Source organism: Talpa europaea (assembly GCF_964194135.1).
Source record: "Talpa europaea genome assembly, chromosome: 11".
Lineage (NCBI taxonomy): Eukaryota > Metazoa > Chordata > Mammalia > Eulipotyphla > Talpidae > Talpa > Talpa europaea.
This window is the reverse complement of record NC_140078.1, coordinates 71,675,156-71,700,512: the sequence shown is the minus strand read 5'-3', so window position 1 is coordinate 71,700,512 and position 25,357 is coordinate 71,675,156. Positions and strand designations below refer to the sequence as shown.

General features: G+C 48.4%; 1 protein-coding gene across 1 annotated transcript; it reads left to right on the top strand.

Moving 5' to 3' along the window:
* Positions 1–18,113: 18,113 nt before the first annotated feature.
* CAMP (cathelicidin antimicrobial peptide) lies at positions 18,114–19,467 on the top strand. Its single transcript, XM_084246544.1, has 4 exons — positions 18,114–18,321; positions 18,425–18,532; positions 18,675–18,746; positions 19,323–19,467. Exons 1-4 carry the CDS (start codon positions 18,124–18,126, stop codon positions 19,446–19,448), a joined length of 504 nt encoding a protein of 167 aa, XP_084102670.1. The 5' UTR covers positions 18,114–18,123; the 3' UTR covers positions 19,449–19,467.
* Positions 19,468–25,357: the final 5,890 nt, after the last annotated feature.

The following is a 25,357-nucleotide window of genomic DNA, read 5'->3' as shown; positions in this document are numbered from 1 at the left end:
ACCCCTTTGCCCAGCCCGAGCCGCAGAGAAAGGGGCCAGCCTTCACCTCCCGGGCTGTCGCGCCGAGGTGGCCTTTCGCGGTAAATAGCTGCTCACTGGGGACCGCCGCTGCCCCGCCCCCCTTTCCTAGTTGGCGCCAAACGGAATCCACCAATCCGTAGGCAGCTTCTCCTCCTCGCACCGGAGTGGCAGCGAGGCTAGACCAATGAGAGGGGAAGAAGGCGGTAGCTCGCGGGACTCTGCGAGGGCACCCGCTCTTGGAAAGGGAGGGGCCTAGCGGAGACTTGAGCGGATCGGAAAGGGTAGGGGCTCAGAGGGCAATGAAAACTCCCAGCGGAACCTGCGAGGCGCGCCGCTCTAAGCGAAAGGCCCCTCTTGGTCCGTTGCATGCTGGGAAGCGTAGTTCCCACCCCGCGCGGTAATCCTGTCACCTCCTACCCTCCTCGGAATTTTCCTGACCCGCCCAGCCCTCACCCGACGCCCTGGGAGGATGTGGAGGCCACGGAAAGCCCTCCGGGCCACTGGACGTCAGGCGTGGCCCAGCCTTGACTGGACCTATAGCTGTGCAGTGTTATGGACCCCCACTTTATAAAGAGGGAGGAAACTTTATGACCCCAGGACTGGTCTCTGCCTCCCAGCCCACCGCCTGGCCACACTTGATTTGAACCCTACTTACCGGCTGAGCTGGGGGCCTAACATTCTTTCCCCTTCTCCATTTTAGCCCTTACATATTTTCTTAGAATCCTTTCCTCCTCTTTCACTCTTTCTTAGCCCACGGGGAGCGCCTAGATAGCAATGCCTTAAAAATGAAAATAGATAACGCTTACATAGTACTTACGTGCCCCACACTTCTAATTACTTTATATGTATTCATTTCATTCTTACAATAACTCTATAGAAAGGCATCATCCCCATTTTATAGGTGACTATATATATACACATATATAAAAGATTTATTTATGCATACAAGAGCTGGGGTGTAGGCCAGAGATTGGGGGGGATGGGGGGCAGTGAGATGATTCACCAGAGACAGAGTAGGGAGCAGAACAAGCAGACTGACAGAAATATACTGTTGAGGGGAGCAGCAGCGGAGCAGGAGAGGTCTGCTGTGTCATATGTGGGCTAGCTTCTTGGCCAGGGATCAAACTCAGGTCATCTCGGGGCTGCTCTATAACAATCTCAGTGGGTGTTAGTGGTGGTAGTGCTGAAACTTAATCCCTAGGCCACCAGGGAGGCCCTGTTGTTTTCGTTTTAAAGCTTGAAAAGTGTTACGGCTGATTTTTACTACGTTTGGGAGCCATCTTTTATTGTGAAATGGAAGCAAAACGAAAAGGGTAATTTAACAAGCATTTTCTCCATTTGCTTAGGAATACTCTCCAAAGTCCTAGTGCAGCACAAGGGGAAGAGAAAAGTCCTGCACTGTGAATTGGCACTTCTGAATTCTAGTCTGATTTTGTTTGGGGGAAGTCCATTTTTGTTCACTCAGTCTCTACTAACCCCACCAGTTTGCCAGATTTAAACAGATAGGGTAAATGCTTTCCTGGAGATGTACCTGGAATGCCCTCCTTACCCCAATACCTGATTCACTCAGCTAACACCCTTTCCAGGATAGCTCTAATCTGAAACACCCTGACTGATGTATTTCCCTGTTATCTTCACATTCCAAGCACTGCATGTTTCAGAGAGTTTAAGAAGGGAGTCTGATCTATTATGATAGGTTAGAGAATACCTGAAGAAATGACTAGCAGGATAAATCTTTAGGAGCTAGGAGAAAGTGTTCTAGGCACCTGGACAGGACTTAAGCAAAACTTTGAGATTGGAAGGAGTCCCCATTGTGGGGCAGAGAATGAGTGGGAGCAAAGGAGATTGGGGAGGGGCCAGTGTATAGGCTGCAGGGACCAGTAGACCAAATTCTGAAATTTGGACTTTATCTCAAAGGCAATGGGACACAAGGAGTTTACATCTACATTTAAAAAAGATAACCCTTGCTGCAGAGTGGAAAACTGATAGAGCAACTATCAGCTGGTAGAAGTGGGGACACAAGTTCAGATGGGAATCCCAATAGTCCTACTCTAAGATAGTGGTACTTTGAACTAGGGAAACTGAGTGAGGGAGAAAATGATGCAGGGGGAAGAAGAAGACCTCAGTCTACCTGTGGGTAATGAGAGAGGTGGGTCACAACTGTGTCTATCAAATACCAGACTTCTGGCTTCTTCCTACCCCTCCTTGGTAGCAACAGGCTTGAATTTTTAATCTTCAATACTTATGGCAACATCCTACATAATTCTGTTTAAAGAAGGAATTCCCCTTATTAAAACAAAAACAATCCCATCGATTTTAAGACTAATTTTCTTATTTAATGTCTTCTAAATGCCCATTCTTTCACCCAACTGTAAAGACTTGGATTTATTCTGTATGGTTACTTGAGGTGGCATGAGCCTCCCTGGAGGCTGCCAGGTTTCATGATAATACTAAGAAGGAAAGTCAGAAGTAAAAGCATTCTAAGATGGAATGAGTAGTCCAGGAGGCTGTATGACCTGTGTCCTAGATGTTGAAGTGAGGGGAGTATTTAGAATTGGGGTTTCCCCAATTCTAACTCCTTATCACAATCATCTGGGAAGTGTTGACTTTATTTAAATATTAAGTATTCGGGGCTCCCCAGTGGCGCAGTGGGTTGAGCACAGCCCTGTGAAGCTGTCCGCAGCCTCTGAAGCACAGGTTTGATTCCCACCCAGCCTGGGAGATTCCCACATGGCGTAGCAGACCTCTCCTGTAGCGCCCGCTGCTCCCCTCAGCAGTGTATTTCAGTCGTCTGCCTGTTCTGTTCCCCGCTCTGTCTCTGGTGAATCTTCTTACCCTCCCACGCCTCTGGCCTGTACCCCAGCTCTTATATAAAAATAAATAAATTAAAAAAATATTAAGTAATCAATTTATGTGGTACAAATTCAAATGATACCCAAAATGATCCAAGTAAATCCTCCCATTCCTGTCCCCAAATACTCTTTTCCTCCCTGAAAATGAAGTTCTGGGAGCAGTTTTTTGTTGGGTTGCTCAGTATTTGTGTTTATGCTAACATGTAATATCCTAACATACCTTTTTTTAAAAATATATTTAGAGATCATTCATATTAGCAGGTAGAGTTCTCTTTTTTGGGGGATGGCTATCAGTTTCAGGAGTTTTTTTTTTTTTTTTTTTTAAAAAAAACAGGTCCTCTTGTCTCTCCCTTAGATATATGTTTTAAAAGATTTATTTATTTATGCATGCAAGAACTAGGGTGTAGGCCAGAGGTACAGGTGGGGAGAGGATTCACCAGAGACAGAGTGGGGAGCAAAACAGGCAAGATCTACTGAAATACACTACTGAGGAGAGCAGCAGACAAGACAGGAGAGGTCTGCTGCATCATGTGGGTTAGTTCCCTGGCTGGAGAGCTAACCCATGTCACAGTGGCTGGAGATAGCTTGGTAGTGCTGAGACTTTAACTCCTGTGCCACTAGGGAGGCCCTTCCTTAAATATTTTTATTTCATAGCCCTGGTTTGGGATACTGCCTGGAATCTGGAATCTATGTATAGTCACAAAGCTCTATGAATTATTCTGAAACAGGTCAGCTTTGGGGCCATTGAAGACTAGAGCACACACATTATTCTAATACACAATTTGTAATTGTGCTGGGTAACAAACTTTGTGGATGGTATTCTGAGCACCGGCTAAGTCTTATCTCATGACTAAATGTTTGCCCTGGGATGGCAAACTTTTCCAGCTGAAGTACCACCATCCTTTTTCACTGGTGCTTCTAGAACAGTTTTACCCAGCCCCTCCCCCAATAGTCTCCAGCTTCCTCCCTAATCCTACAGCATTCCCAAATTCCTATCTTCAACCAGAATCTCTCAAAAATTCCAGCCTTTCATCAGAATCCACCTAGAAGGCCACTGGCAACTCAAACTCTTGCCTCACAGCTACTTCTCTCCTACCTGCTCCCTCCCTAATTCCTCCTCAAAACATGGTATTTCCTTGTATCCCTTCTCCCTCCCTATGCTGCCCAGGTCTAATTGGACACCCAAGTCCAGATCTATGCAAATAGGACCTCCTCCCTTTCTCCGTTTAACCCTTCCCCTCCTCTTCCCCCCTCCCCCCCTCATTGCTTAAAGAAAGAACTTCCACACATTTTGCATCCATGACCCAGAACACACTTATCAAAAAGTTTTCAATATAACTTGTACTCATACTGCATATAATAGTCTATTTTCATTTTATTTTATGTCACTAAAAATCCTGCCCATGGACTTCTAAAATTAATGTTATGAAAGTGTGCACCTACAGTTGAGAAGCAATGGCTGACAGTCTAAAGCCCCAAAACTCTGGTCATCACAAGATTCTTTATTGTAAGGGAACCTCCTCTTGGGCTTTACCTCCTTTTCCTTCACAAGCACTTCTATACCAGCTGTGACCCAGGCTTATTTTATGTTTTTTTTGCTGTTGTTGTTGTTTAAAGATTTATTTATTTATCCATAGAAGAACTGGTGTGTAGCCAGAGGACCAGGGGGGTTAGAGGATTCGACAGAGACAGACTGGGGAGAAGAACAGGCGGATCTACTAAAATACACTGCTAAGGAGAGCAGCCAGTCAGATCGTGCTTCTGTGGTCTAGCACAGGTCTGCTGTGCTTCTGTGGGCTAGCTCCCTGGTCAGGATTGTATTCAGGCTTCAGAGGTGACTGCACTTGTTAGGGGGAAGTGATGTCCTGAGTTAATCCCATACAGGCTTTGTGGACTCCACCCCCACTCCAGACTAAAACCATCAGGACATTGGGGAAGACAAATCCCATCACCACCAAGGGGAGGGTGGCTGGGACCTGAGGGTGGAGTTGGGCAGCCAGGTTGGATATAAAAAACCAAACACGTGGGCCTAGGGCTCTCTCTGGCTCGCGATCGCTCGCCTCCCGGCTTCACCGCTCCTGGCTGGCGGCCAGCTCTCAGAGCACCATTTTGGGGTTCCTGATCAGCGGATCGGGTAGGACTCATTTAAAACTTTGTCTCCCGCTTTTCTCCCAGAGCTGTATATTTCCTCATTTCCCCTTCCCTTGTAAATAAACCTTTTATTAACCTTTCACGTGTGCCTGCAGTAGAGCATTGATAAGTCCTTTTAAGCGCGCGGGTGAGGACCCACAGTCAGGCACCCCGTTTTGTATCGGGGTTGCTCTACAACACACTGAGATTTAACCCTTAGACCATCAGGGAGAGCCAACCTTAGGCTTTTTAGGTGTCTCTGCCATCATAGTTCCCAGCGTTTATAGTGCCCTCCCCAGCCTAGACAACTGTTTTAAATATTTCCCCAAGTTAAATCTCTGAAAAACTTCTTCCCTTTCCAGTTTTGTATGCTCGAATCCTTGGCTCAACTTTATTTTTGTATTCATATATAAATAAACATTTGTTATATTCAGTGCTTTCTTGAACAAATCCAACCCATAAAATAAAATGCCACAATCACACCCTCAGGGGGTAAGCATCTGCTGTGTGCTTAAATGTAATCTCACAGAAAGATCCTTAGAATAATGGAACCATCACCATGATAATGGCTGCTATTTGTGGATGGTTGGTGGGAACTAGAGGAGGAGCTGAAATGGGTGAGTTTGGAGGAGGGGGAACTTCCCAAATGAGATTAAATTTGCTGAAGCTTGAAGGTGTTTTTTTTTTTTAAAAGCTTTATTTATTTATGCATACAAGAGCTGGTGTACAGGCTAGAGTTGTAGGGGGTGAGAGGATTCACCAGAGACAGAATGGGGAACAGAACAGGCAGACTGACTGAAATACACTGCTGTGGGGAGCAGTGGGCAAGACAGGGAGTCTGGTGCCCCATGTGGGTAGCTCCCGGGCCCCGTTGGAGACTGAACTCAAGCTGCAGAGGCTGCAGATAGCTTCACAGTGCTGTGCTTAACCCCTTGCACCATCCAGTGAGGCCCTTGAAGGTGTTTTCTGAGAGGAAAGAGCCCTTAGTAGGTAAAGTTGAGGATGTGACACCTGAGGGTCCTTGATATCTCTCCAGAAAAGAATTTCACAAAGCACTAAAATGAAGGCAGCAACCAAATTAATTAGGACACAACAGGACAGAACACTGTTAGAGGCAGGGGGCAGTCTCAGAAAAGCAGGAGTTTTTAAAGTTTTTTTCCTTTCTGAGTAGGGAGGGTTTCCCTCTTAATCATGTGTACCTTGCTCCCATTACTCCCTCCATCACATAAGGAGGTAGGGATAGAAGTGTTATAGGACAGGGAGAGGGGCAGCCCAAACCCCGCAAACCTGCCTATTCTAAATGGGTTCTGCCATCCGCCGCATCAACACAAAACACATGGGACTTTAATGGGAAGGAACTTTAATAAAACTAGGAAACAATACAGGTAAGGCAAAGAGTCTAGTTTCTAAATGAAGCACCCAAAGTTACCCATCCCCTCGTGGGTAAAAGTCCATCCAAATGGGATTGGCCCAGAGCAAGGCCCCAAGGCCTGCCACAAGTCTAAAGCATCTTCCAGTGGGGACCCACAGAAAAGGTTCACAAACAACCGGACAAGCCCGGAAGGAAAAGAGCAAAATCAACATCAAGATAAAAGCTGCCATGGTCACCTCCCCACCGGTCTCACCCACATCTGTGTCACCCAGTTCACGACCAAAAGACAAGCACAGTTTCTTTACGTGTCTCTAGGCTCCATGCGCCTCCTCCAGGTCTCCTTCTGGCTCCAGCCAGCTTCTTCCTCAGTCTCCTCTTCTGCTTCTCCTCTTCCTGCTCAGCTCCACCCTCCCTTGGGTGGGGCAGGGAACCTCCCCCTTTCCTGGGGACCACCCTGTTACAATCCCCCCATTTAATTTTTATTCCACCATATCTATGGTGGCACAGATCTCAGGGTGTAATCTTAGGAGACAGTCTTTTTTTCAGGGTTACAATGTGTGTAAGAGAAGCAACAATTAGTCAGCAGCATTGTCCATGAATGTCCAGTATGACAGTTTCATTACTTAAAAATAGTCCATTATCCAAGCCAAAAGAAAAAAAGTTGGAGCATTGGCTAAAACAAGATAGCAAATATATCAAAATCACAGGGAAAAAATGTTAAAATGGTTCAACTTATGCAAAAACGAATTCTCTCAACCTTGATCCCAAACTGGTGGGGCAGGGAACCTCCCCCTTTCCTGGGGACCACCCTGTTACAGAAGGGATTAGCCTAATCCATTAACCCAATTATAGAAACCAAGGCCTTTAGGCATCAACGCCCAGATCAGGAGGTGCAACACCCAGAAACTATCAGACTGCTAAAGGGAGTTTCAGGGGCACAAACCATCCACCCACAAAGATGAGCCCCTCCCTGAAGATGATAAAACCTAATGCTGCCCCCACAATGGGGCAGCACTCCGTCTGTTAGGGGGAAAAGGATGTCCCAAAGCAAATTCCATATAGGCTTTGTGGACTCCACCCCCACCCCAGGTCAAAGCCAAAGACACTGGGAACTCCAAATCCCATCACCACCAAAGGGAAGGTGGCTGGGACCTGAGGGTGGGGTTAAGCAGCCAGGTGGATAGAAAAGGCAGACACGTGGGCTTTGGGGCCCCCATTTTTGGCTCTCCGCCAGCTCGCAGCGTCTGGCCAACTCTGAGAGTGACTTTGGGTTTCCAGGTCCTCGGATCGGGTAGGACGCATTAAAGACTTTATTTCCCTATTTTCTCCCTGAGTTGTACATTTTCCTTATTTCTTTTTCTCTTGTAAATAAACCTTTTATTAACCCTTTTGTGTGTGTCTGTAGTAGAGTATTCGTAAGTCCCTTTAAAGCGCGCGGGTGAGGACGCTCACAGCCAGGAACCCGTTTAATATCGGGGTTGCTCTATAACACGTCTGCCCACCTGTGACTATACCAACTCTTTCTCTCTGCAGGGCAGCAGCCTTCCTTCCCGCCGGTCACCTGTACCATGCAGGGATCTCTCTTCACTGACCTCCCTCAGCAGAGACCACTCTCCTCAAGGCCACCCGCCTGCCACTAGGCAGGCCTCTCTTAGCAAACCTGTCCCTTTTGGGCCAGCTCTTCCTGCCCGCTTGTGTCTATGCAAGTGACTTTTACTGTCCTATTCCTTTTTTAATAAACCTGCTCTTTATAACTACCTGTCTGTCTGGTGGAGAAACTCGGCCGCATGCCACCAAAACAGAAGCTCTGGTGAAACCTTTCCCAGAATGAGTCCAAGGACCCAGCACTCCAAAAAACTTCATCAGTTAGGGTAGTGGTTATCTTGTTGGGAGAGGTCACATTATTTCTTGAATTGGAGGCTAGTTACATCAATATGTTCACTTTGTAGAAATTTGTAGAAATTCATTGAGCTTCACATTCAAGATTTGTTTGTTTTTTTTTTTTTGTTTTTTTTTTGTTTTTTTTTTTTAATTTTCTAGAGGCATGTCTTATTTATTTATTTATTATTTGTTTGTTTGTTTGGTTTATACATGCACTGGGTACAGTCAGAAGCGCGGGAGGGTGAGAGAATTCACCAGAGCCAGAGCAGGGAGCAGAGCAGGCAGAAGGACCGAAGTACACTGCTGAGGGGAGCAGCGGGCGGCAGGAGAGGTCTGCACACCATGTGGGACCCTCCTCCGGAGGCCAGGGAGCAGCCGGGGATCGAACCGGCGCCGCAGAGGCCGCAGGTAGCTTCGCAACCCAGAGCTCAACCGCTGCGCCACCGGGGAGGCCCTTGTTTGTTTTTTTGTATGAATGGCATCTTTCAATAAATTTAATTTGATTACTGGAACCCAAAAAAATGGAGGCCTCTCCAGTGGCTGGGCCCAGGTCCCAAAGGTAAACCTAAGTCAGCTCACACTTACTGGCAATACCTCACTGTCAAGGAAATCTTTTTTTTTTTTTTTTTTTAAGATTTATTTATTTATTTATGCAAGCACTGGGTACAGTCAGAAGCGCGGGAGGGTGAGAGAATTCACCAGAGCCAGAGCGGGGAGCAGAGCAGGCAGAAGGACCAAAGTACATTGCTGAGGGGAGCAGCGGGTGGCAGGAGAGATCTGCGCGCCATGTGGGACCCTCGCCAGCGGCTGGGGATTGAACCGGCGCGGCAGATGCTGCGGGCAGCTTCGCAGCCCAGTGCTCAACCACTGCACCACCAGGGGAGGCTTGGCGTTAGCTAGGTCAAGCTCTACCTTACCCTAGAAAATGGACCTGCAGCTCTATAAGGAAATCCCTGACCTCCCAGCCAACTGTACCCTGTGTTTTGCTTTGTTCTTCTAATGCTCAAGAAAACCCCTTACTCTTCCGTCAGGAACAGTGCTCCACTACTGTGTGAGACACTATCCCGATCCAGGGATTATTTTCTCTTGACTGAAAAACACCTTTTGTTATTAATTATTGTAGTTTTGTCATTTGACAATAAAATTCAATAAAATGTTTGTTATTAATAATAAAACAACTTTCTGCCCGTGATCCCACTTTCTCCATCTCCACACTCCTTTCCTTAAGATGGTTCTAATTTCTCTTCTCCCATTTTCTCTTGAGCCCACTCCAATCAAGACATTTCCCTTCTCAACTTCATGGAAAAGATTTTTATCAAGTTCTTCAGGCACCTTCATTTAGCTAAACCCAATGGCTAATCAGCACACCTTGCTTTACTCTGCACAGCAGCATTCCTTTCAAAAACACTTGCTTTACTTGGCTTTTAGGGCAACACTGACAGATTTTCCTCCTCATCCCAGTTTCAAAATAAGAAAAAAAAAAAAAAAGATGCTACAAAGAGGCCATTGTGGTGGGAGCAGTCCCTCAAGCCCCTTCAAGAATGGGAACACCATCAAGATAGAGAACAGCCTTGGGCAACCTGGATAAGCTGGGAGCTCCTGCAGGGCATCTTGCCTGTTCCCAACAGCAGCATCAAGACTGGCTTACAGAGATAAGGGGAAATATTTCCGGCCATGAATTAAGCAAAGAATTTGAAAGTTATCCTGAAGGCAGTGGATTTAGAAAGGTGCTCTGAGAAGTCACCATCTGTTCCCCAACCAAGGTGGATTGGACCTATAGCTTGGGGTGGCAAGGCGGGTATTACAGCCCCTTTTTCTTTTGAAAAGGTTGAGAACTTTTTCTTCAATTCTTCCTCCTTGTGGGCATTGGGAAAGGCCACCAGAGGGCATTCGTTTCTCCTGAGAAGAATATTCTTGGGAAAAGAAGGAGCATTGTGGACAGAAAGGCAGCTGTAATTACAATGACGGGGCTGGAAGCTGGACACACGTGTGAGAAACCCAACACGCCCCGATTGCTATGAATATATTTCCAGTCTTTTGTAGTGTGGGACATGATCAGCACCAGGAGGCCCAAACCTGTGCTATTAGTCTCAGCAGGACCTTTATCTTAGGGCCTCTTCACTCAGTTTTATACCCTTAAGGAGATGGGAGGAATGACCCCCTGATCAGTCTACCACACAGAGACTTTGGAAAGAGAACAAAACCCACAAGTGTACATGCTTGTTGGAAATTGAAATAAAATGGATTGGAGAAAATTTAGGGATTATTGATCTTGCTGTTCCCCCACCCCACCTCAGTGGTAGGGCAACACTTACCCTCCTGTACGCTACTACAGGGGAGTGTCTAGTGCTGGATATTCTGGGAGAGGTGATTCCCCAAAAGATAGAGGTAATAGGACTTAGGTCAGGGGCAGCAGTTAAAAAGTGATGGTGAGACAACAGGGAGCCACAGAAGGTTCTGGAGCAGGGGGAGAACTTCCTGCCAAAGGACTGAGTTTCCTTATGAGATTTCTTGGGACCCTCCTACTAGACATCAGAGGTCGTGTGTTGCAGCTGAGCCCTCCTTACAGTTTGCACCTGGATGCTGTGCCCCATATGGTATGTACTCGGAGAAGAGGAAACATTTTTGCGCTGAGGCTAGAAGGGGCTGGAGGCTAGCAAGCCAAACCTGTGGTATCATTGCCTTATTCCAACCTTTCTCAATTCCTGGGTCCCTGGTAGATGAAATTCTTCCTGGGGCTCCATCCTGTCTGGGTTGAGCAGGTCTCTTGCACCATCCTACTGTTAGTTGGTTGACAAATGCCCACATTAGGTAAGGTGCTATTTGGCGGGAGGTCCAGAACCTGTCCCCTTCTAGCTCTGAGATATGACTGCCCTAGAGGGACTTAGGATTGGATCCATTCCAATTCATTAAACCTAAAATCCAGACTCCAATGCCTACCCCAGGCCTTCTGGGATGTTAATGTGTCCTGCAGGGAGAAAGGGGACAAATTTGAGGAAATTGGGTGAAACAGTTTCCTTTTCTCTCTCTTTTTTAAAGATCTATTTATTTATGCATACAAGAACTGGGGTGTAGGCCAGAGGTACGGGGACACCAATGACAGAGTGGGAAGCATAACAGGCAGTTTTACTGAAATACACTACTAAGGGGAACAGTGGGCAAGACAGGAGAGGTCTGCTGAGCCAAATGTGGCTTAGTTCCCTGGCCAGGGATAGAACTCAGGTTGTAGCAGGGATAGTGCTGAGACTTAACCCCTAGGCCACCAGGGAGGCCCCTCTGCAGGACTCTTCAGGACCTTTAATAACATCATGGGTATCATGAAGCTCCAAGAAACAACAAGGAGGTTTTACACATATATTTAAATAAGAATCCCTTTTCATAGAGAATCTTGTGTGGCCATAATGCCATGCACCACACTCTGGGAAATACCCACTTAATTTAATGCAGCCCCAGATTCATTTTATTTATTTATTTATTTATTTTTTATAGAGGCATGGTTTATTTATTTGTTTGTTTGTTTATACATGCACTGGGTACAGTCAGAAGCACAGGAGGGTGAGAGAATTCACCAGAGCCAGAGCGGGGAGCAGAGCAGGCAGAAGAACTGAAGTACACTGCTGAGGGGAGCAGCGGGCGGCAGGAGAGGTCTGCACGCCATGTGGGACCCTCCTCCGGTGGCCGGGGAGCAGCTGGGGATCGAACCGGCACCGCAGAGGCCACGGGCAGCTTCGCAACCCAGCGCTCAACCGCTGCGCCACCGGGGAGGCCCCCCAGATTCATTTTAAATGTGAGGTACCAGAAATACAGACAAGGAAAGGGGTTTGCTTTATATGAAAAATTTGGAATAGGAAAATCTGTAGAGACAGATAGTGGATTAGTTCCTGCCTAGGGCTGGCGAGTAGGGCTTGAGTGGAAATGGGGAATGACTCCCAAGAGGGGATTTCTTTTGGGAGTAATGAAAATATTCTAGAATTGACTGTGGTGATGGCTACACAACTCTGAATACATTAAAAATCACTGAATTGTATACTTTTGATAGGTGAATTCTGTGCTGTGTGAATTGTATCTCAGTAAAGCTACTACAATAAAAAAAAGAGTCCATCTGGGAGCCCACAAATGCTTCCCAACTCCTACAGCCACTAGTGATGGCTGAGAGTTAGGTACACCCTGCCCGGCCAGCATGAGATGGGGGAAACCCCAGTTACTGGCCTTTTTTTTTTTAAAGTTTTTTTTTTTTTTTTTTTATAGAGGCATGTTTTATTTATTTATTTATTTGTTTGTTTGTTTGTTTTGTTTATACATGCACTGGATACAGTCAGAAGCGCGGGAGGGTGAGAGAATTCACCAGAGCCAGAGCGGGGAGCAGAGAAGGCAGAAGGACCGAAGTACACTGCTGAGGGGAGCAGCGGGCGGCAGGAGAGGTCTGCGCGCCATGTGGGACCCTCCTCCTGTGGCCGGGGAGCAGCCGAGGATCGAACCGGCGCCGTAGAGGCTGCGGGCAGCTTCGCAACCCAGCGCTCAACCGCTGCGCCACTGGGGAGGCCCTTTTTAAAGTTTTTTTAAATAAAGATTTTATTTATTTATACAAGAACAGGGGTACAGGTCAGGGGCGCGGGAGGGTGAGAGAATTCACCAGAGCTAGAGCGGGGAGCACAACAGGCAGATGGACGGAAGACACTGCTGAGGGGAGCAGCGGGAGAGGCAGGAGACCAGCCGGGAATCGAACCCGTGCTGCAGAGACTGTGGACAGCTTCACAGTGAGGTGCTCAACCCTGTTGCACCACTGGGGAGGTCCCTGGCCTTTCTGACTTCAGTCACCTTGCTCTGGGATTCCCGGTCGAGGGCTGCAGGGGAAGGCTGAAGGCAGGAAGCTAGTTAGGAGAGGAGAATGGACAGAACCTGGGCCCTCAGTATGCCCCTGAGTATGCATCAGGGTCCTCCATCCCAGTCCAGCAGGGGTTTCTGTTCCCAATTTTTGTTGGGGTTTCTGTTCCCAATTTTTATACAAAAAACTGAGAATCAGGGAGGGAAGGCAACTTGCCAGAAGTGCAAGCACAAGCCTCGATTTGCAGCTTTGCAGAGCTGGATGTCCACCTGGTTCCAGTGCAGGAGGTGGGCTGTCCCCTTGGGTAGTTTGTGTTCACATGCTGTGTGTCAGGCATCGCTCTCGAGCTCATTGCCACTATAGTCCTCCCAGGTTATAGTTCTGGGCCCACTGCACAGTGGAGTGTGGTGTAGGGATGCTAAGTAACATGCTCAGGAGCAGAAACTAATCAGCAAGCAAGTTGGGCTGTTTTATAGATTGCTTCCCTCCTCTCTCAGAGGCGTGGGGGTCACATGGGCATGAATTTACTTCTCCAGTATGGTTGGAGAGATTTCTGCAGTAGTTGGACTTGGAAGCCTCCCTCAAACCCCAGGTCTATGACTGGAGATTCAGATAAATAAAATATTTATCTTACGCTTGCCCTTGAAGTTCTCCTTTTAGGGCCTTGTTTATTTTAAATTGATTCAAAATGCAGAATCCGGGCCTCCCCGGTGGCGCAGCGGTTGAGCGCTGGGTTGCGAAGTTGCCCACAGCCTCTGCGGCACCATCCCCGGCTGCTCCCCAGCCACCCGGAGGAGGGTCCCACATGGCGCGCAGACCTCTCCTGCTGCCCGCTGCTCCCTCTGAGGGCTCCCCGCTCTGGCTCTGGTGAATTCTTTCACCTCCTGCTCTTCTGACTGTACCCAGTGCTTGTATAAATGAATAAATAAATCTTAAAAAAAATTAAAAAAAACAAAATGCAGAATCCAACAGTTCTTGGAAACCATCTTGTATAAAATTCTTATTTTAAAGGATTCTGACTTCCTGAGGGATGGCAACTCATGGCCCAATTTCATTACCTTCTGGGCAACTTGTTTACTTCTGAAGTTTTAACACAAAAGCTCACATTTATACAATACTGACATATACTCAGAATCCACCATACTGCATTTGACCTACACAAGAATTCTATAAATAGGACATTTGTTATCATCCTTGTTTTTCACACAAGATGAAGAAACTGAGGCACAGAGTGGATACACAAACACCAAGGAACTCACAGTTGATCATGGCAGGTCCAAGCCTGCAACCCAGGCATCCAGGTGTGGGAACCTAAGTTCTGTGACTGTCAAGGCCTGAGCTTCTTGGCAAGCTGGCCAGGGAGTTGCCCATAGAGACAGAGGCTAGGACAGCTATAGTACCCCCTGAGAGCATGAACAAACAAGCACAGCTGACCATACTGATGAAGATCACCTTGGGGGCAAGTAGGCCTGAGGGGCTGGACACTGATCAGGGTAGCCACTGGCTCTTCAGGATCCAGAACTTCAGACAGGAAATTGGAGAAGGAATGGAAAGAGGAGTTAAAGTGGATCTTGTTGCAGGTGAGGGAAGGGTTCTGGAGTGGAGAAGGAGCCCCCGAGCATCTGCTGACACATGGAAGGCCTCCCAGAGCCCTCAGTAACCCTAGTGACTCAGCTCTCAACTACATTGTGACGGGAGCTAGAGTCAGATCTCTAGACCTGATGTGAAAAAGCTTCACTTTTTTTTCTTCCTGATCATGGACTCTGTAGGACCTCCTGATCACCTGTTAATGGGATGACAAATTAAAAAAAGGCAAGTTGGTGAGAGGCATCTCCTCCTTCTCTAGGGGAGGGGCAGCCATGGGTTTTTAGGTTATGAGTCAGCCTTCCTCCTCACAGGGTGGACACCCATCTGCACATACCTGGCCCTGGATGGGGCTTAATTCTGGAAGCTAGGAAGCCTGCACCCTGTGCTCTAGCCCAGAGAGGGACAGCAAGCCCCCCTGGACCCAACTTCTGATGTGCATCAGAGGATCTGTGTAAGCCACTTGGGCTCTGGCTGATCTCAAGGGACAGAAGTTTGCACTGTTGGCTCAGGTAGACTGTCTACTTCTGCCAGTGGGGAAGGGGCTCTGTGTGTGCTGGGTCTGATCTAGAGGAATAGAGGGCTGGATGGACTAAGGACTGACATTGACACCTACTTTTCTCCCAGTTTGACTCCTCGAGGACACTGAAAACAACCAAGAAGGGAGGGAGCCAGGAGAGCCCCAAGGGGTCTGATGTCCTAGGGTGACCCTCCTCCCAGCTGCTATACAGGACCCTGATGTGCAAGCCCTGCTTGACCAAGAGGCCACTGGGGAAATACTTGGGCTGTGAAACCAGGTTGCACAGAAACCCATTTCTTCTTCCTTCTCCCATGGCTGATGTGCAACCAGCAGCATTCTTTCAGGCTGCCACTTTCTCAGGTGCCCTAGCAAGAGTCCCACAGGCCTACCAAGACCAAGAGCAATCCTAGGTCTCCCAGCCACATGGTATTTCCACAGGAGAACTGGACTAGAATTTACCTCATGGCCTCTGGACCCTTCTATCAGTTTGCCCATCAGCTACCTCTGCTGTGTTCTCTCCACCTCCCATCCTGGTGTCTCAACCAGAGCATTAGACAGGGAGTCACTTAAGGTTGAATCAGAGGAGACTTCCTGGAGATAGTGGTACCAAAAGGAGGGAGTTGTGTCTGGTTAGCAGTCAGAGATGGCCTCTGAGGTGGAAAGGCATGCCAAGCAAAAATCAGGTGCAGAGATGGGAGAAAGAAGCAGAGGCTTGGAGGGGCTTAAGTGATTGAGGTATATCTGGCAGCCTGAACTCTGGAAGCGGGGGAGGATGCAGGGCTGTGGGGGAGGGAAATGAAGTCCATCCAGACTCTGGGCCCTGAGTCCAGGCCAGGGGACGTGCAAGCTCCTGAAGGGAGAGGGATGAAATGGCCAAATCAGTGGTTTGAATGATCCCCTGGACAATGGGGGAGAGGGTGGACTATGATCTGGGAATAGCCTGGAACCTAGAGAAGGTGGAAGCTGGGGGCTGTGGGGGTACTTCAGAAGAGAGAAAGTGGTGGGAGGAATCAGCAGGGGCAGTGGCAGGAGGTGAGAGGGCAACTTGCTCAGGAAGAAAAGGGATGGCCTTCAGTCATGGCTCATGAAGCAGCATCCAGCATAACATGGGGCTCAGTGGAGACAACTAGGAGTTATCATGGAAGTCTTAAACTTTGAGACAGACTAAGTAGTGTTTGCCCATGATACCCAGTGTCTTAAGAGGGGATGTGAGGATTGCCAAGACAAACAGTCCAGGACGCAACTCTGCAAGGGACCCCTATTAAGAGAGGGTCCCTGGAGGAGACTGAGAAGTCTCCAAGCAGGTAGGAGGGAGACCAGGAAAACAACAGAGGGCAGCTTAGGAAGAGAGAGGGGGTACCAGCCCCTGTGTAGAGACAGGCTCGAAAGAGGTCACTGGATAGAGTGATGGTTAGCCAGCCTGAGGAGGGGCAAGGACAATAGGCTTGTGGGGACTGGTGACATTTTTATTTTCATTTATTTATTTTTTAAAGATTTATTTTTATTTATTTATGCATACAAGAACTGGGGTGTAGGCCAGAGGTGCCGGGGGGAAGATGAGACAGTGGGGAGCAGACAGTGGGGAGCAGAACAGGCACATCTACTGAAATACACTGCTGAGGGGAGCAGTGGGCAAGACAGGAGAGTCTGATGCGCCATGTGGGTCACCTCCCTGGCCGGGATCAAACTCATGCACGCTGCAGTGGCTGGCCATAGCTTGATAGCACTGAGACTTAACCCCTGCACCACCAGGGAGGCCCTGCTGACATTTTTAGACTGAGAAAGGTCATGGAGAAAAATCCAGTTCAGGGGACTGATAGAGTTGAGGCCCTGAACTTGACTGAGGCCTGGGTTCAGAGAACAGGATGGTATGGGCTTGAAAGTCTTCCGTGGGACTGGCCAGATAGGTGAGTCTCTAGATAAGGGTGGTGGTGGTTACTGTTATTCATTCATTAAACTTCAGTTGAATACCTACTGGGTGCCAGGCAGTACCTGTACTGAAAACTTAGAAATGTATACAACATTACTTTGTTTCCTGAGGTCGCAGTGGGAGAAGGATGTAGGATAGTCATCGGCTTTTTCTTTTTTTTTTTTTTTTTTGGGTAAGATTTATTTATTTATTTACACAAGCACTGGGTACAGTCAGAGACATGGGAGGGTGAGAGAATTCACCAGAGCCAGAGCGGGGAGCAGAGCAGGCAGAAGGACGGAAGTACACTGCTGAGGGGAGCAGCGGGCGGCAGGAGAGGTCTGTGCGCCATGTGGGACCCTCGCCTGGAAGGCGGGGATTGAACTGGCGCTGCAGAGGCTGCGGGCAGCTTCGCAACCCAGCGCTCAACCGCTGTGCCACCGGGGAGGCCCACCTCTCTTTTTCTTCTGGAAGGCTCAACTTTGTTTATTTATGCTCAACCCTTTTTTTTTTTTTTTTTTTTTTTTCAAATCCTCACCGACATTTGGTGTTGCTAGTATTCTACAGTTTGGCCACTATAATAGGTGTGTAGTGATACCTTCTTATTTTTTAAAAAAAGAGTTATTTATTTATGCATAAAAGAACTGGGGTGTAAGCCAGAGGTGTAGGGCTTGAAAGGATTCACCAGAGAGAGTGGGAAGCAGAACAGGCAGATCTACTGAAATCACTGCTGAGGGGTATGCTCAACCCTTTTGAACAACTGAGCCTCTGAGTATTGTGGGGCCTCAGGCCAAGACCTTGTTGGGGAGATGGAGAAACCATTTCTTCACCTTGTACATTAGCAGACCTTGTCCACTGTCCTGCAAGCTCCATGAGGCAATAGTGGGATTGAGGTAACCCCCGCCCATACCCTGGCAGGAGGCCAGTGGTGGGGTAGGTCAGGAAGGCTCCTGGTTGGGCCTTTGCATCAGGCTCGGGATGGGCATAAAGGAGGGCCCTACAGGCTGGAGGGAGGCAGACTCAGGGACCATGGAGACCCAGAGGGATAGCCCTTCCTTGGGGTGGTGGTCACTGGTGTTATTGCTGCTGGGCCTGTTAGTACCCCCGGCCACCACCCAGGACTTGGGCTACCAGGAGGCAGTGCTCCGCGCTGTGGAGGGCCTCAACCAGAGGTCCCCAGGTGCCAATCTCTACCGCCTCCTGGAGCTGGACCAGGAGCCCAAGGGAGTGAGTTTGGGGGTATCTTCTCTCTTGGTAGGGGGCAGGGAGAGAGATCTGAGAAAGCAAGAATGAACCTGAGCCTGGTCTCTCTATTTCCTCTATTGAGCAGGATGACGACCCAAACAACCCAAAGCCTGTGAGCTTCCTGGTGAAGGAGACTGTGTGCCCCTGGACGATGCAGCAATCACCGGAGCAGTGTGACTTTAAGGAGCAGGGGGTGAGGATGGGGGTCTAGGGGCTAGGGGTATTGGGTGATGCCTCCTAAGGAGCTGAACAACAGGCTGGTAGGGGACATCTGCAACCACTGGGATGATGCTGGGAGTTATGGTATACGCATTTGACCTCAAGTCTCTCCTTAGCTGGTGAAACAGTGTGTGGGGACAGTGTCCTTGGACCCGATCGGGGGCTCCTTTGACATCACCTGTGATGAGGTGAGTGTCCCTTCTGGGTTGCAGAGGCTGATGGGGTGGTGGTACACAGAGCATCCTTGGGTCAATTAACCGCTGCCCTATCTAGGAAAGAGCCCCTGGCCTGAGCCCCAGGTGTCCAGGAGTGGCTTTGGAGTATTTCTCAAAGTGCAGTCCTTACCTGGGAACTTGTTAGAAATACACATACTCGGGCCACTCAGACCTACTGAATCAGACTCTGGAATGGGGTACAGAAGTTCGTTTTTTAACAAGCCCTCCAAGGAGTTCTGTCTCCTGCTGAATTCTGAGAGTCATTTACTTAGCATCAGGAGCTTTTTGGCCCATGCATCCTCGTCGTGTGCCTGGAATTGGCTGTGTGACCCTGAGCAACCCCTTGCCATTTCTGTACCTCCCTCATCTGTTTCTGTGCATGGGGATTCAGCCACATGCTCCAAAGCTCATAGCCAGAGGGTGAAATGCGGCCCCAAGTTTTCTGGAGCGAACCTGGGAAAGCGAGGAAGAGGATGTTTAGGTTGGGAGGGGTCTTGCCTGGCCCTGGGTCCAGCCCTCACAAGGAATCTGTTTCTTCCTGGTGCACAGCCCCGGAGTGTCAAGCTATTTGGAAAAGTGCGTAATCTCCTCCAGAGAGGTTGGCGGAAGATTAAGAACATTGGACAGAGGATCAAGGATTTTTTCCGAAACATTAGGCCCATGCAAGAGGCCTAAGGTCTGTTTTGCCCTGGCTCAGACTTCTGAAATCTGAAAAATAAATTCTTGTGAAAGCAACTTCCTCCAGGTTTCACTTTCAGTGGACTTGTTCTCATTTACCACCACTATCCTTAACTCTGAGAAGCTCTGTGTGTGTGTGTGTGTGTGTGTGTAAAAGAGATGGGAGGAGCTGCTACTCCATCTAGGAGGGTCTGGGATGAGGACTAAAAGGTCGAGGCCAGCGTCTCCATTCCTAGGGTTCCTCTCCAGGCCCTTCACACACCTCCTGCTGTCCTCACTGAACACCCAGTGAGGACTTAAGGAGATCTACTCTGTGGGCAGTACGGATGGGGATGCTGTGGATTTGCTGCTGCCCATATGGAGGTGACAGTGGGCGAAGGACAGGCATTTTTTGAATACTCACAGAAACTGTCCCTCCCAGGATTGGCCTGCTAGCACAGTGCCCATATAGTTCTAATTTCCCTTGAAAATGTTAACTTTGGCTAAAACTACAGCTCCTGGTTTTTCCTCTGGCATTGAGACACATCAATGTTTTTTCAGGCTATTGCCACTGTGGCCTGAGTTTGATCTCTGGTCAAGGAGCTAACCCACATGGCACAGCAGACCTCTCCTGTCTTGCCCACTGCTCCCCTCAGCAGTGTATTTCAGTCGATCCCACTCTGTCTCTGGTGAATCCTCTCACCTCCCCGCACCTCTGGCCTATACTCCAGTTCTTGTATGCATAAGATGCGTGGGAGGGTGAGAGGATTCACCAGAGACAGAGCAGGGAACAGAATAGGCAGAATGATGAAATACACTGCTGAGGGGAGCAGCTGGCGCGACAGGAGAGGTCTGCTGTGCCATGTGGGACCCTTGCCGGCTGGCGGGGATCAAACCGGCGCCGCAGAGGCTGCGGACAGCCTCACAGCACTGCGCTCAACCACCTGTGCCACCGGGGGGAGGAGGGGGCAATTTTTTTTTTTAAAGATTTTTTTTTAAATTTATTTTTATACAAGAGCTGGGGTACTGGCCAGAGGTGTGGGAGGGTGAGAGGATTCACCAGAGACAGAGCAGGGAGCAGAACAGGCAGACGACCGAAATACACTGCTGAGGGGAGCAGTGTTACAGGAGAGGTCTGCCGCACCATGTGGGACTCTCGTCAACTGGCGGGTATCGAACCGGCACTGCAGAGGCTGTGGACAGCTCCACAGCATGGTGCTCAACCAGCTGCGCCACCAGGGAGACCCAATAAATAAATTTAAAAAAATAAATAAAACAAGGTGTTTCAGACATTATCCATGACCTGCCCACTGGCCATTCTATTCGGAAGCTGACCAGCAGCGTCTGAGGTTCTTTGTTCCAGGGCAGACAGGAGATACTAGGAAATTTGAACCTCAGGAGCAGCCACATCCTATGATTCCTGGGAGTTGGTGGAAAACCATGTCTTCCTGTTCACCCCGTGGACTTTCAGGTGTGTCACATATCTCCCAGAAGTCCCCATTTGAATCATGCCACTGTTGCCCATATTGGTAGGTTGGAGATGAGGGAAGGGAAGAGACCACAAGTTCAGTTTTGAATACACTGGTTCTGAAGTGGCAGCAGGATGTTGGTCCCTGGGCAGGACCTGGGGAGAAGAGCTACTGTAGTGTTCACTGTCAATATTTTGCTCAGCTCCCTTTCCCTGGGCTGCAGCCATCGCACCCACAAGCTGTTTAGAATGTCTGAATAGTGGTTAATGGCTCTTGTAGCTGCCCCCTTCATAGCTTCCTTTACAGTCTCCCCACAAATGCCTGCGGAGGTGGGGAGAAGGGTGTTGCCCTTTGCTAGCAGTCTGTACCCGGCGCTGATTTGATGAGGGGATATAAAAGCCCCAGTTGCTTGCCTCAAGTTGGGACTAAAGGAGTGGTGTAATTTGGATTCTGGGGCTTTTGGTGGGGTCGGGCTGAAGCTGGTCTCAAGATAGACTACAATATTTCATTATCCAGCTCCTTCTTTCCCCTTGCCCGGTTTCTCTCACCTTCCTCCTCCTAAGAACACCCCTCGAAAACAAACAAACATAGGCCTCAGGCCCTGAGGACTAGGTGGGAGCCCTGCAGAGCCCCTCCAACTCATCCTAGGTGGGTTTAGATGATGGGGCCCGGTGTGAAAATAAGCAGAGAATGTGAGAGGTCTCCACGGTGTGGGGGGAAGAGGTAGGCAGGGGCACTTGTCAGTACTGTAAGGCCAGGAGAACTGTGGATTTTAAAAAGTAGCTAGAATACTGTAGGAGACCAAGAGGCCTAGGGAGAGAACTCATAATGGTTCCCCATGATTTGGGCAAGTATGAAGTCCACTGAGGTCAGTAGAGAGCAGCCTCAGTGGAGGGAAACAGAAAGCAACCACAGAGAGAGCAAGAGGTAGGGAAGGCAGGAGACAATGAGTGTGGATGAAGAGAGGGCCTCTCTTGGCTCCCCAAGCCCTGCTATGCCAAGGAGGAAGACTGGGCTTGTTTTCAGGCAAGGTCCATGTGGACCCTGTCCTTGACAGTCTCCTCTGAGGTTTTAAGATTTAGTTTGGGGGCTTTCCAGAGGTGGTAGGGCACTTTAAGTCAGTTCAAGAGGGCAGAGTAAAGAGAACTTTGAGGACTCTAGAAGTCTGAGAGCAATTGCCTTTGTGGCTGTGTGGCTCTGGGCAGGTAAGTTTACCTCTCTGGGATTCAATTTCCCTATCTGTAAGTTGAGAACGACATAACCTTTAAGGGATTGGTCTAAGGTTTTAATTAGGTTAGGAAGGTAAAAGGCTTCAAAGGGGGATGAATCTGAATTAGAGAGAATGAGGCACTCAAAGGAGACACTAGTCTGGGTCATTCTCAGGGCACAGTGCTGGGGGGGTTACATGTCAGAGCATAGGCAGAGGAATACACTTGGAATTGCTATCAGAGAAGGACAAGTTAAATAAAATACACATATCCAGGGGCCTCCCCGGTGGCACAGTGGTTGAGTGCCGTGCTGTGAAGCTGTCCGCAGCCTCTGCAGTGCCAGTTCGATTCTCCACCAGCCAGGGAGAACCCCACATGGCACAGCAGACCTCTCCTGCCTCACCTGCTGCTCCCCTCAGCAGTGTCTTCGCTCCGTGTGCCTGTTCTGCTCCCCGCTCTGGCTCTGGTGAATTCTCTCACCCTCCCGCGCGTCTGACCTGTACCCCAGTTCTTGTATAAAATAAATAAATCTTTAAAAAAAAAAAAAGAAAACTTTCCCTATGGGAAGATGTTAAAAAAACAACACATATCCACACAGACCAGACTTCCCTGATAGTTCAAAACTGGTCAGTGTCCAAAGACTTCTCTCCACTAGACCTCTTCCACCTGGCCTTTAAAAGAGCAGCTGGAATGGTAGGTTTCAGATTTCCTCTGTTGTTGCCAGGCAGATAAAAACTGTTCTCCAGGCCTCTGGGATTTTGAGCATCATTCTGAGGGAGTTGGGGGTGTCCTGGTTTCTGGTGCCCCACCTGTACTCCCCTGGTCTCTTGTGTGCTGCCCTGCTTCTGTGTCATTCCTGGCCAGAGCGGGACAGGATGCTGGCAGAAATGATAAGGAGCAAGTTACAAATAAAAGGAATGTAATGCTTACCTTAAATGTTGTACCTCAAAATTTTTTTAACATTTTACTTTGCAATAATTTCAAACACAGAAAAGAAGCAAGAATACCAAAAATAAATTTATATTCTCTTTATACAAAGTCACCTACAGTTAAATTTCTATTGATCAGTTTTCTCCTTCTCATCCTGCCTCAGCCCTTCCTGCCTTTCATTGTTGTAAGATGCTTCCAGGAAACCACTGCCATTGAAAGGATAGTTTACAAGCCTCCCTGGTGGCGCAAGGAGTTAAGCACTGCACTATGAAGCAATCCACAGCCTCTGCAGCATGAGTTTGATTCCTGGCCGGCCAGGGAGCAACCCACACAGCGCAGCAGACCTCTCCTGACTCGCCTGCTGCTCCCCTCAGCAGTGTATTTCAGTCAATCTGCCTGTTCTGTTCCCCACTCTGTCTCTGGTGATTCCTCTCACCACCCCACATCCCTGGCCTGTATCCCAGTTCTTATATGAATAAATAATTCTTTAAAAAAAAAAAAAAACTTAAAAAAAAAAGGAAAACCTTTATTAAGGTTTTTTTTTTTTTTAAAGATTTATTTATTTGTTTGTTTATACAAGCATTGAGTACAGTCAGAAGCACGGGAGGGCGAGAGAATCCACCAGAGCCAGAGCGGGGAGCAGAGCAGGCAGAAGGACCGAAGTACACTGCTGAGGGGAGCAGAGGGCGGCAGGAGAGGTCTGCGCGCCATGTGGGACCCTCCTCTGGTGGCCGGGGAGCAGCCGGGGATCCAGCCGGGGATCGAACCGGCGCCGCAGAGGCCGCGGGCAGCTTCGCAACCCAGCGCTCAACCGCTGAGCCACCAGGGAGGCCCTTTATTAAGGTTTTTGAGGGAAGGAATGGGTATGGCAAGGTAAGTGGGCTGACCAGGTATAGGACTGGCTAGTTTGAATAACTTCAATGGGTGAAGGGTGTAGGGACTGGCCCAAATTGTCTGATGCCTGACCCTGGGGTGATTAGGACAGGGGCTTAAAGTCTCACATGCACAGAAAGGTGTGGAGTATGGGGGATGGTTAGTTTTCACATGAAAGGCATGCTGGAGGGAGTGATTGCTATCTGGAGGAATCCACAACCCCTGGAAGAGGCAGTCCTTCCCTGGACAACAAGGCCCCAGATGTGAAAATATCTGCTTCGCAGAGTAGAAAGCTGATTTATATAGGCTGCTCATAGTTAGTGTAATCATTGACATGTTTGGATTATGACCTAACATTTTATAGTTATTTCTCATTCATTCTATCTATATTTTATTTTACCTGCCCTCTATTTTTTTTAAATATCTATTTATCTATCTATCTATCTATCTATCTATCTATCTATCTATCTATCTATCTATCTATTTATTTATACAAGCACTGGGTACAGTCAGAAGCACGGGAGGGTGAGAGAATTCACCAGAGCTAGAGCGGGGAGCAGAGCAGGCAAAAGGACCGAAGTACACTGCTGAGGGGAGCAGCGGGCGGCAGGAGAGGTCTGCGCGCCATGTGGGACCCTCCTCTGGTGGCCGGGGAGCAGCCGGGGATCGAACTGGCGCTGCAGAGGCTGCAGGCAGCTTCACAACCCAGCGCTCAACTGCTGCGCCACCGGGGAGGCTCCTCTATTATTATTATTATTATTTTTTAACATTTTGAAAGGACAGGGTTGATAGCAAAAGGAGAAAGAAAAAAAGAGACACCTGCATAGACACAGATAGGCAGTCTTGGGAGGACAGCTGCCTTTTTCTGCATTCTTTTGGATTGTCTTTATGATGATGTTTTATTTATTTAAAGATTTATTTATTTATGCATACAAGAACTGGGGTACAGGTCAGAGGTGCAGGGGATAAGAGGATTCACCAGAGATAGAGTGGGGAATAGGTAGATATACTGTAATACACTGCTGAGGGGACCAGCAGGCCAGACTGGAGAGGTTAGCTCCTTGGTCAGGGATTGAACTTGTGCTGCAGTGGCTACGGATAGCTTCATAGTGCTGAGACTTAACCCCTTGCACCACCAGGGAGGCCTCTTTATGATTATGTTTTATGTCCACTTTTGGTTTACTACTTACTTGGTTTACTTTTCTTTAAAATATTTTTAGTGCTTGGCCTAGGCTTTGCAGTATACATCTGTAATTAAGGATATCTGAATTCATTAATATCACAGCACTTCAACTTGCAGAATTAAGGACCTCCCAATTATGTACTGACAGCATTGTCCAATGTTTTCACTATACAAATGATATCCTGTTGGTTGGCAAGCTGAAAGTTTCCCTCTTAATTTCTCTATCTTCTTTGTTATCTACAGTCAGCAGGAGTGACTGATAAA